A 12,701-nucleotide genomic window follows, 5' to 3' on the forward strand; every position below is an offset into this window, starting at 1 on the left:
TTTATGGTTCATAGGCTAATTCTTAATATTTAATAGATCATACAGATTTCTACACTTGGTTTTACAGTCTCAGCTGAAGTACATTAGATTCTATGTAGACATGATGGCAGCTGGTAGAGGAATACATATCCTCTGCCTTGTGATGAGGCAACAAGTAATTCCGTAAGGCTCTTACTGATAACTGTTCAAAAAGATGTGTTTCTTGGCTAATTTCAACATGAAAGAGTTCTTGCTGAAAGAAGCAGAATACACTCCAAGTATTGCTCATGGGCCTCTCAAATGATTTTCAGACACACTAGGATCATATTGCAATAGAATAATCTTCTTCCAATAGCACAAAGTTGACTGACACTTTTTACTTTTACTTTCCAGTGTATAAAATCTGTTTTTGCACTCCTTGTAGAAATATGCTACAAGAAGCACTCAATCAGAACCTAGGCAGAAGCCCTACTATATAAACTGAAGCATAGGGTAAAAACAGCTACAACTTTTCATATACAGCAACAATTTTGCAATATTCCCTCTTCCATAACCAGTTACATTACATCAGTTACATTCACTAACAAGCCTTAAAGTAAAAAAAAAAAAAAGAAAAAAAAAAAAAAAAAAAAGATGTCAACTTTAATCAGTGCACTTCCACCTGAAGAAGCAAGCCTGAACACAGTAGGCAAAAAGGAAATCCTGTTTCACGGAAAATAACATCTCCAATATTCATATATCATGCATCAGAGATTCTCAGACTGTACTAACATTTTTATGCTGTTACAAGCTTGGGCATATAGTAAATGCAGCACCTGCTGCAAGCAGGGTACTGTTGTATCAGGCTACCTAAAAACCTCAATCTGAATAAAAGTTTAAATCAAATCTTCCTCTATAATTTACATTTAACAGTCCAGGGCAAGATCAGTTCCTTTCAGCTTGCTCAAAGTTACAAGCTAACAACAGGTAGTGTCATAGTGATGACTTGTCGGTTTTAATCTTTTTTGTTTGTCCATTAGAACCATGTTGCAGATCCTTTCTTTTTTTTTTCTGCTGCTGTAACCTTTCCTCTTTCCTCTGTAGATAGGTGGCCATGTTATCAAAAGAAGCCTTGTAGAGACTGCTGTAGTGGCTCTCTGCACCAACAAAACCTGCAATTGCAGCAAAACAAGAACACAAGTGTTAATTCCCTTAGTGCTCTCATCACTTGCTTCCTGTATTGGAATTCTGTACAGTGCAACTTCCACTCATTCACTGTGGTCCTATTCACTTTATTAAACATCAGTTTTTCTATTGCTTAAGCTTGCTTTGTGTTTGGAAGCATCTCTCCTGCATTCAGACAGCCAAGCTTAGCCTCCATTTTTAGTCAAAAAGCTCATACAGAGGCAGGCACCTGACTTTCAAGCAAACAGGACACACAACTTCCTTTACATGTGGGACACTTGCAGAACTTCAAAGCTCCTGTTTTTAAAACTACTGCTATAGTAACTTTTTATTAGACATCCTTTTGGTATTCCTCCCTTGTACTTAAGCATTGCAAAGGGCATATGTTACCTAGCTTTTTAGCTGACTTATTTCCTAGAGCATTAATTTAAAATAAGCCCCCAAAAGCAGAGTACAAATGGTGATGGGACAGTTTCCAGCAGTACATACACATTTCTAGCCATTCACCCGATGGTTTTGCTACACTTCTGTGAATCTACTATTAATGTAGCATAGTATTAATCATAGCACCTCCGAGACTAAGTTTAGATGAATTTAACAGCTAACTAATCATATCATTTTGTGGAGAACAGAGCAAGACCAGCAGGCTAGGTCCACGTTTCTAAATTGAGAGAGGATTATCTGACAAAGCCAGTTGTTTTTAATTCTTTTTGTATTCCTACCTTTTTTTCCACTTCCAAAAACTCTTAAAGGATAAAAGCATGGAAATCCAGTATTTGTTAGGGCATGGTCCTGAAGCAAGCTTGCTGCTCCATAATAATGTACTTATAGCATCCCCGTTTCTTGGTACACAAAAAAAAGCAAGCGTCCCTCTCTGGTACTTGGAAACATGCATGCTTTTACTTTTGAAGGTTTCACACATACAATAGGGTAACCTGTTCATCAGCTTTGACTGTAGGAGAAACTGCATGCTGTATCCATTTTATTCTCTACTTGACCAGTCTGTACTAAATCTTGCAAGATCTTTTTCTGGCATCAGTTACAGCAAGATGTCAAAGTGTTCAATATCTATTTCAAAATTGATCTACATGTCTTAAATCCTACAGAATCAGCAGTTAGGCGAAACAAGTTTATAAAAGGCAAAAAGGAGGCTATGCAGGCATTAAGAAGATTGGATTTTAGCAATATAATGATCACCTTTTGTAAGAGAAGTAACTACCTTTTCAAGCACTAATTATGCAGTTGGAATAAGTGCTCATCAAGTGAGCCTCCCCTCACTAATTAACAATAACAGACCCTGTCATCTGAGCAGTCCATCTTTCCCAGGTGCAGATGCAGCAGCCTGTAGCAGATCATAGTAATTTGCTACACTGGCAAATTATGCTCAGAACGCATTCCCCTGCCTGCTCTTTTCACTTCTGTTCATCTTAACTCAGATCTCACACTTTTAACCACCTGCTTGGCTATAACTTATCAAATCCACAACATCTACATGCAAACATTCTCCCTTCCAAAGGAGCACTTGACTTCCTTTTAGATTTCAAAGACTGAGCACAACGTAACAACAGCTATCCCCTAAACCATCCAGTACTAGACATTAAGACGACTTTAAATTAGACTGCACTTTCCTGCAACTCTTCTATCTGTGTGGATCAATCACCGTTATGTATGACCTCCAAGGACAGACTGAGAGCAAGCTAGTGAGTGTAATGCCTTTTTAAGGTGGCTTCTGATCTCCCAGCAAAGTACATCCAGGAGGGAGAGATTTCAGTTAATCAACTCTTAATACATAGTGAGACATACACTAATATATGCCACATCCCTTCCCTACCTTGCAACCACCACTGTCAGCTTCTAAATAAAGTTTGGTGTTCTTTTAAATACATAACCTTGGAAACATAGGTTGCTTCCACATGAATAAATCACTTTTTTTCTGCCAGGGTTTGAGGCAAAAATCAAGGCTAAAACAAACCCTGACACAAATTGACTTCATTTATGATGATCTGATGATTCAGGGTCAAATCCTTCAAACACATCAGGCTCCACATAATCTGCCTTACCAAGATTGACATGAAACACCCATCTTTACAGAGAACCTGTTCCTTCCATGGCTACTCCATTCTTACCATCTCCACTGTACTTCTACTAGTTTCATGTCCAGGGAAGAGACAAGAACACAACAGCATTTGCTATCACAGCACTAAGACAGACTTCTGCAGCACAGTGACAGGGTGTTTACGATACATCCCTATGCTAAGCTGTCTATGTAAAACAGTTCTAACGCTGTAATTCAGATGTAGACATCTGCACCATTTTGTGAGAAGAGTAGCCTAAACACACTTTAATTTGTTATCTATGCTAATCTCCACAAAAGGACTACAAATCACAGTGACATCCCAGATGGAGTGAAGAAGCTGGCAAGATTAAGCTTCTTCAACAGCCAGTAAAACTGACCTGAACTTCTGATCTTGTTCCTAAACCTTACACTTCAACTGTAAAATTGCAGTTCCAGGGCCTTTAGGACAAATATCTCACCTTCAAACACTGTCCAGTTGTCATGCAGGTATTTTGACATCTTCTGTAATCCTTTGTCATCAGTTACAGGCTGGGAAAAGAAGGAACACTGCATGATGCTTTGAGCATAATGAACAAGGAATATGAAATTTCACAGTGCACTGAAAAATGCAAAAGCTCTCAGATAAGCACAGTGTAAGGAGAGTAAGTATAATCCCCCAGGATCTCTTAGGCCCCTCCTCCTTTCCAGGACCACTACAGAAACCTGGCCTGAGTTTACCTGTTCTGCTAGGGAAGCTCAACAGCTTGAAGGAAAAGAAAATGGATTCCCACTTACTAATTTGTGAGGAAAAGGATTTCACAAAGAACACTTCAGGGGCAAAAAAAATACTTAGAATTTTAATTTAAAATCACCTCACAACTATACCACTGTTAGTTTGAGACTTGCTAGGATAACAAGGGAATTTCCAGTTGTTTAATAAGCTATTACAGAGACTAGCATACTTGATAGCATATCACCCAACTCTGACTCCTTGTTCTCAATGCTAATAACTTTAATCTTCATGCTGTCAGAATGCCTTGCCCTCCACAGGATCCACTGGAGGGATTCCTTTTCGTAACTGAGAAAAATCACAAGGGAATTTTGTTTTGGGTTTTTAAAATCATCAAGTGTAGCACACACAAAGCAGAGGCAGTGGTTTAAAGAACTGAGTGCAGTGGCTGACAACTACTCCACTTGATCCCACTATGCCACACGTTAGCTTTTCAAGATACAAGACTAGCAGTCATAACAAGCTCTCCAGTAGCTTTGCAATATACACAGGTGACAGAAGTTGAATGAGATGTATCCAAGACTTAAGTTTCAGTCTTAAGACATAAACAGAGAAGCCTGCCATTTAGCTTTCACAGAGCATTGTTTATTTTGCTTTCGCTGTGGCCTGAAGATGACGCAAAATATCCATGATTTTACCATGAGAAAAATATCTACCTTCCACTGTCCATCGTCTGGTCTGTACAACAGAAGAGGGGCTTCGCTGTCTTCCTGTAAAATCCAGAAGTCTCCTGTTTCCTCAAATGCAATGTCCCAACCTTTATGTTTCAGAGAGATTTGCTGTCTGTAAACTAGCTGCTGGGCAATGGCATCGAGCTGAAAGATGTAGACTGTGGGAATACTTTTGAGAGAACAGACTTAATTACCATAATTACCAAATCCACCTACAGCCATCACTTGTACAGCAAACTGCAACCACCCACTCCAATTCCAAACACAGCCAAAGTAAAGTCATTGGTAATTGCAAAAACAAAAACAAAAACAAAAAAACCATAGCATTCCAAGTGCAGTTTGCTTACATGGTCTGAGGCAAAGGCTGCAGATACCCCAAATGTCAAATGGCTTTTCAAATGTTATATGAAAGAAAGAGCAGTCAGACTGCCTTTCATTTAGCAGAAAAGGCAGTAAAGGGAATTTTGCAAGGATTATTAAGGATTTCCATAAGTGTTGTTTCACAGCACAAGCAGCCTACAGGGCCTAACTTGAAGGAGCACCAGTAAAAACAAAACCAGAAAGAATTTCATGCCAGGGAAGAGGAGAAGAGAATGAGAAGGACTGGAAGCTTTGAAGTGGCTAAAGAACAGGATTCAGGCACCACAATGGCAAGGCAGTCATCTCCACCTCTCCTGTCAGCATCCATTTCCTCTACCAGACAGGGACTCCATGGACAAAGCTTCCTAACATCCCTTGGATAGGTCTACAGTGTTTCAAGCATGATCTCTCAGCTCCCTGCTGAATGTGCTACTATGTCTACATGACAACACTGTTTAGAAATGCTGCTCTGTGGAGGTTGAAATAAAAACATAACACAGAGTGCGGTGTGGCACCAGAGTTAACTAACACAGATACAGTCCTCTGCTGAAACTGCTTCCACTTCCAGAGCCAATTTGGATGCTCGTGCACAGAACTGCTAGGCCTGGCAGCATGCGTGATAGGAAGCAGCTAAGGCTTCTTACTCTGGCAAAGAGTAAGTTCATCAGGGGCACAGATTGCCGATTTCACCATACAGGCAGCTCTAGCAGTCTCTCCCTTTGCTCTTGCCAAGATTTTGTAAGCTAAAACAGTTTTCTTGGCAGGCTTAAGGTGCTGTGGAAAGAGAAGGGAAGAATGTTTATCCATCCCCACAAGACATTTCCCTGTGAGTTGGACAGTAAAGTTCCCCAGTTCTTGGCCCTGCTGCTCCCTAGTGCTCTTTCCTAATGAAAACACATATGTCTGAACCTAAAAGTCTATACAGGCTCTCCATGGTTTTAAACTGAAGTAAAACTGTAGTTTTAAACATTTACAGGTACAGAACACGGCAACAGAATTTTGGGCGCTCTGGTGTCACAGCATCCTGAACCAACAGGACCCAAACTACATGGATCCAGCACAACAATTTCAGGAGACATTCTGAGTATCAGTTAGGGCTCTCATCCTAGCCTTGCTGTTACAGGGAGGAAAAGCAGCACAAAATTCTGCAAAAGCTAACTAAGCTAGGTAATGCTATAACTGAACTCTGAATTCAGATCAAGTACAATAAGGACTCACAGATTTCCTGCAAGACCACAGACATGCCTATGACACTCAAAAACCCAGAGTATCAAGTAGTTCAGACCGGGGGAAAGCTAAGACAGCCAACAGGGAAAGCTGTTCTCTCTCCTTTACAGGACTCATGAGACTTTAGCTATTATTCCATTTACTCTTACCAGTCGCATATAATGGCAACATAACCACCTTGACAGCAGTAGACTATTCTTGACACAGTGTATTTCTATAAGGAAGAGGAGAAAAAAAGAGAGAGACACATCATTATAAATTAGAGACCGTTTATAGACAGAAAATGTACATTTAATTCCACATCTTAGCCTTTAAATTTTAGCAGATGTCTTAATTTATAGTAAGCCACATAACACGATTACATTTAAACTGCAGTCAAATATATTTTTTGTACTAATGATTGTAGTTTTATTAAGTTTTCCACACTTCTTGTTTTGCAGTTGTCCAGACAACAAATGTAAAGGTTTTAATGAACTACACTTAAGATACAAGCTAACAGATAAGATGCTGAAGGAGAATATACCAACTTTAAAAATTTCTCTCCTTCAATGCTTATGGTAAAAATACCAATGTTAAGCCTGCTCAGCTAGAATGGAGATTGTAAGCCCAAGACATTAGAGACCGTTGTGTTTTGTTAAAAAGAAAACAGTGATGCATAGCCACTATCCTTGCTGGGTTGTCCCAGATTTCAACCCACATCTGGGTGAAGCCATACTGCTCAACAAGGAAACATGCTCTGAAGAGCAAGGCAAGACTGTCTCAGGACATTTTCCTCATTTAAACAAATCACTTTTAATTTAGAAGAAACATAATTTTATTTCAGGAGGAATCAGGGAAATGTCTTGGCTGGATACATCACACTACTTGAACTATACAGCAACTGATCTGAGGCTACCTGAGTAGTAATTAAAAACTTGGGGCTTTTTTTGAAAGCATCTCTTATATAATGTGAAAGATGAGGCTGCAAAAGCAAAAAAGCTGGCTATAATGTATATAGGTAGTGATAACACCATCATTTCTGCCTAATAAAACCGTCCTGCCAGAGAGGCAATAGGTCATACCCTTTAAGGCAGAAAAAATGTCATCTTGTCACTCTGACTGTAGAATTCAGATGTGTCCTTAAGTCCCCTTTCCTTTTACCCCTCCCAGCCTTCACCTTCTTCCCTGAGATGACATTCATCACTGGACAGAAGCCCTAGTTCACCAGCATAAGCAGCTGAACTTGGGAGTAACCAAAGGATTTTACTCTTTGAGCTAGCAGCTGATGTACAGCATTGTCAGGGGACTTATTTTGGAATTCTGCAATCAATCTAGGAAAGCAAAACAAGCTGCGTAGCTTCCAAACATTCAAGACAGCAAGTTTAATACAAGAAACTAATGCTTTTGTCCACTGTACCCAATATGACTACCAAAAGATGAACCAACTGCAGGAAAGTTAATTAACAGTACAAATATAGCCAAAAACAAATTACACTGTGCATCTCCAGGAAGAGAAGAAAAGAATTCATTGTGTGATACAATCTTTTGGAGGGGGAGATTGGGGGGTGGGGAGGAGCAAGCAAGAACAATAGCATGTACACCACCTAGCAGCATGTACTTCTCGCTCACATACTTGATCATTTCTTTGGAAAGAAAAACATTTTCTAAAAGGCCACCATCAAAAGAAAGACATGTTTAAGAGCTCTTTGGAACAGATGGGGCTACACTGCAGAAATATAAAGTGTTATTCCATAGTTGACAGTGGGACCCAGGCCTCCTGTATAACATAAGCGTAAAAAATGCTAATGGTTTCAAATACAGGATAGGATGAGGTTGAGTGGGTTGAATCAGAAAGGGTCACTGTACCTAACACATCTAATTCTAATTATTGCAGTATGGAGTCATTTACACTGTAGCTTTTGAGTAGAACTGACAGCTCCAATTGTCAACCACCAGTGGGTTCTTTAGACATTTAAGGAAATAGAACAAGATATTAAAAAAGAAAAAAAAAAGTGATTTTTGTTTCTAATAACAAAGCTTCTCTGACTGTCTCATGGCAAACATGTAGGATGTAAAGGCAGTGATGGGAAGTACCCACCTACTTAGCTCAGTACTTTGTCAGACAAAGAGTTTTGTGAACTTGTAATATTCAGCATCTCTCCACCGAGGGAGGGAGGAGGAGACTTTTTGATTTGAACCAAGTGTTATTCACAGCTGGGCAGAGACAGGAAAAGGCATCTTTTTTGCAAGCTCCTTCCTTTCTTTAACATAACACTAGGTAAGTTAACAATCACTGAAGTGAATGCAAGCCCCAGAATAGTATCTTGACTATAAGCCTAGAAAAGCTATAAGAGAAGCCTGTGATGAACAGAAGTTCGCTTGATACTCTCTTTACTGATTCAGTATTTATGTGCCAGTATTATCAGCCTGCCAACATTTTAAAATTAACTTTGTTATCTGTGAGAAGAAGAAACCCTATGAAAAATTAATGTATTGAAGCACTGGGGTGGAGTAGTGCGATTCATGTTCTGGACTTTAAACAAGCTTCTGTTGTCAGTAAGATCAGATGAGGTGAAAGCTCTGAAGGTGGAAAAATACTTATGCAGCACTACAGAATTAGAGAATTACTCCTATTGTAGTGGGAAAATGAATGGGGAATCTGCAACTCTTCTGCTGAAGCCAACACTATGCTGCTCAAGAACACTCCTCATTTCCCAAAACACATATTTTGCTTGGCAGATGATGAAAATAAACCCACACTTACATGCTCATATGACCTGTCATTACTGACGAAACATAGTAATAATGAAATCAAGTTGTTCAGTTCAAGCTTCAGTGCATTCATAGTGGGTACCAATGGTACAAAAATAAAATTCAACTTGAAGCAAAAGAAGCAGTTATATCCCAATCTGTTCTCTGGTTGTCAGAGTCATTAGCACCCAGCACACAAGTTATAACCTTTAAAATGCTGACTGAAGCAACTGTTCTATTACATCCGGAATATAGATGTCAGACCAGGTCATGAACATTTTGCCCTTTGATACAGCTATATGCACAGGAGTGCTAAATGTCACCACTGGACATAGTCAGCTTTAGAAACACCAGAGAAGACAATGCCAGAAAAAGCACAGGCTTCCTTCAGTCCTGTTGGCTATCAAGAGAGAAACAATCTCTCAGAATTACTATTTGGATAATCCTGCCTGGAAGCAGCATGCCAGTTATTAAGTACGTCATGTGATACATTAATGTAATGGTCATACAGTGGTTTAAAACAGTGCAGAGCTAGTAACGCAAAAGTACATATTGATAACTGTATAGCAATATGGGACACAGATGGCACTCCACAGCGTTAAGGTTTAAATCTGTCGTTAATATGTCTGTCATCACTGGGACTCTGCCTCATGATCATTACAAACGCGTATGAACTCTGGAAGCCGAGTCTTCTGCACCCCACAACACTAGATTTGCATCATACTTATTAGAGACAAATTTTAAAAAGCCTGTAAGAATTGGTAGTAAGTAGAATTTTGCAGATTCAAGGAACAGCCTGAGGTTTCCAAAAAGACCATTAGGAGACACACAGTGCATTCCAATGGCTAGGGGAACTGCAAAGCGTTGCAGGAATAAAGTTGATTAACTCATGCTCAGTTGGTGTGTTTTCCCTTTTTGTCATTGTTTATTCACAGCGGGAGTAAAGAAAGAAACTAATCAGAGACTTCTGAAACAATCCAGGGCCCACACCTAATTTCTACTGAGAGACTCCATAAGCATATAAAGAGTATTCCACAGAAGGGACATTATCAGGTGTGTCAGGAGATGGCAAGTATCATCAAACTATGTTCTAAAAACTTCAAAAGCATTCTAAAGGAGTTGAAGCTTTTCCTTTTGATCAGTTGCTGTTTGTTTTCTAACATTTGTTAGATTACCTAATGCCACCTTCCAGATTCATTATACAGTTTAGCATTATTTTGAACAAACTTGTCTTTAAGCAATGGAGTTCACATTCAGTGTGAGACTAAGCATCACTAACTTACGTGCAAGCTATCTTACTAAATGCTAACCCAGTCTAAGGAGCAATTAATATTTTTAAAGGTAATAATGCAACTTCCCTCTTCCTTTTATGCTCACAGCAAGTTACTTATTAGTCCTCAATGGTCCTATAAAGCTAGAAAACAAAGTATTTTAACATAAGACCATCCCTCCCCCCAAAGGAAATACCTTGCAGCATTACTGAAAACAGAGATTCAATGGATATCAAATTATGCTGTTTGCAAACAAACACTCATTAGCTATATTTAAACACAAAGACTAAACACTTTGTCTTGGAAACTCCCTGATCCAGTTGTTTCTAAGAAGGTTATACTTGCAAAGTAACTTGGTAGGTTTGCCCCAGTCTTAATTTTTCCTCCAGTCTTAACCCCCACCCCACCCCCAATCCTGCTGGACCCAGACGGATACCAGCTAGGTGGACTTTTGACCTAAGTCCATACACCCATTCTTACATTTCCTGCTTCTGAAAAAAACAGCAGTAGCTATTTCCGAAATGCAGAGTTCAAGGACTAGACTCCAGCTGACATGAGCCAGAGACCTTGTGCATATGGATAGTAGCCGTTTGAAGTATATTTTCAAATTCAAGAGCAGGTTAAATTGTCAATATAGACATTATCATGAGTTCCTGCAAACAGGAACTCTAGGCCAAGAATCAAATGTCCCAATATCTAAGCTGTACATTCTGTGACGCAAGTGGCTACCATCAAGGGCTTACGTACAGATAGAAGAGAAAGTTGCATGCTATCACTCAAGCGCAAAGAAGAACTTGCTCATGTCCTCCACACAGAAGAAACCTTGGGTTGTCAGGTCTGTTCCTAGGAGCTCAGTCCTTCCTTGTGTTGTGCTCCCAATTCAGTATCTGGGATTCCCACTACCCAAATCAGGCCAGACTTACGCAGACAGCAAAGAATCTCTGAGGGATCCCCAAGAACAGTTCATGAGTACTGGAAGAGGCAGAGCAGAACATGCTCAGAACGCATTCAATGGGATTTCAGCTGGAATATGAATTCTGTGATACTTTTGCCTCAATAGCCATGCATGCCACAGGCTTCCCTGTCATCAAACAATTGAAAGACAGCTGTGGTCTTCAGAAAAATAAGTATTTTAAGAGTTTCACATGAAAAAAACCCACCCAGCAAGATGGGCGCTAAGATGAACAACTCTTAAATGACTCAACAGATTAGCACCTGGCTCAGAGGTAACGTTCATGTCAGGGACAAAAACAAGTTTTATTTCATTGCCAAGAGATCACACGCCATTTCACGTGACGAGAAAGAACAAAACCAGAGAGCAAATATTATCAGAATCAGTGCTCACATTGGATGTGCGTCACATTAGCACCTCGAGCATGTATGTATTGCACTATTCACATACAGGCTGCAGGAGAAGGAGAGCTCTTGCAGGATGCTCAGTTTTCACACGCGACTTCTACATTCTTATTTTGGACAAAGGCCAGTTTCAAACAACCCGGAATAACAAGCCTAGTGATTACACAGGGCAATACTCTTTCAGGTAACTTGTTACAAACACTACAAAACTGCTTTTTGCTCAGATATAATTTCAAATGGTGTTAAAGCTGCTATTTTAATATTTTTAAAATGGGTTAATTTTTAGATCTTTCTAGCTTTATAAGATATTTTCTGACTAAGAGACTGAGGCAATTTTCCTATCCAGCTTGCAGAACTCATATTTGGGAAGAATTGTAGAGAGTTTCTTTTAGTCTCCGCTTGGCATTTTAAGAAGTGCACGTGGGACACGAACAAATTTCAGGAACTTTTTTCCTTTCTCCAAATCCCAGCTATTTTAACAGTTTCTAGGCCTTACAGAACCACTGCATGAAAGGAAGCATTCCTAACATAAAATGCAATAAACATGTTTGGGAGTCACAAGGTTCAGAAGGACAGCAAAAGCAATAACACACACAGCTTATCACGCAGCCAAGCCATACCTGGACAGTTTTGGTTGCCTCAGGCTCACTGGGAGTCACAAGGTTCAGGGGGACAGCAAAAGCAATTACACACACAGCTTATCACGCAGCCAAGCCATACCTGGTCAGTTTTGGTTGCCTCAGGCTCACTGATACTGCTTAGATGACAACAGTACACTTCTTTCCCGCTTCTGTACTCCCAAAGTCGCACAGTACAATCCTGGACAGATTCAAGTGGACACAGGTTGACTACTAACAGTACCTCAGGCAAAAAGAGGCCACTTGTGGCCTTCAGCTAAATCCCATTTCCCTGAACAGCTTCCCAAAGAAGTTGCTAAATAGTCATTTAGTTAAGATCTCAAACTGCAGATAAAGCATTTTAATTAACATAATTTTTCCCTTCAATTTTAAATTATTCAATCATGCTAACTTTAATTCTCCCTTTGAAGTGGAAATTGGGTAGCTGAAGGAATGAATTTCAAGTCTGTCTCAAATAGC

The 12,701-nt window shown here is 39.7% G+C and overlaps 1 protein-coding gene across 1 annotated transcript in view; it reads right to left on the minus strand.

Annotated features, from left to right (window-relative positions):
• Window positions 1–12,701, minus strand: part of WDR4 (WD repeat domain 4) — a 23,711-nt gene continuing 11,010 nt past the window's right edge. The window contains exons 7-11 of the mRNA XM_026098017.2: window positions 12,325–12,423; window positions 6,397–6,461; window positions 4,646–4,829; window positions 3,679–3,748; window positions 1–1,130 (exon numbers count right to left, since the gene is read on the minus strand). Coding sequence (XP_025953802.1) covers window positions 952–1,130; window positions 3,679–3,748; window positions 4,646–4,829; window positions 6,397–6,461; window positions 12,325–12,423 — 597 coding nt within the window. The 3' untranslated portion in view covers window positions 1–951. The remainder of the gene's footprint in view (window positions 1,131–3,678; window positions 3,749–4,645; window positions 4,830–6,396; window positions 6,462–12,324; window positions 12,424–12,701) is intronic.

This window comes from Dromaius novaehollandiae, chromosome 1 (genome assembly GCF_036370855.1).
Source record: "Dromaius novaehollandiae isolate bDroNov1 chromosome 1, bDroNov1.hap1, whole genome shotgun sequence".
NCBI classification, from domain to species: domain Eukaryota; kingdom Metazoa; phylum Chordata; class Aves; order Casuariiformes; family Dromaiidae; genus Dromaius; species Dromaius novaehollandiae.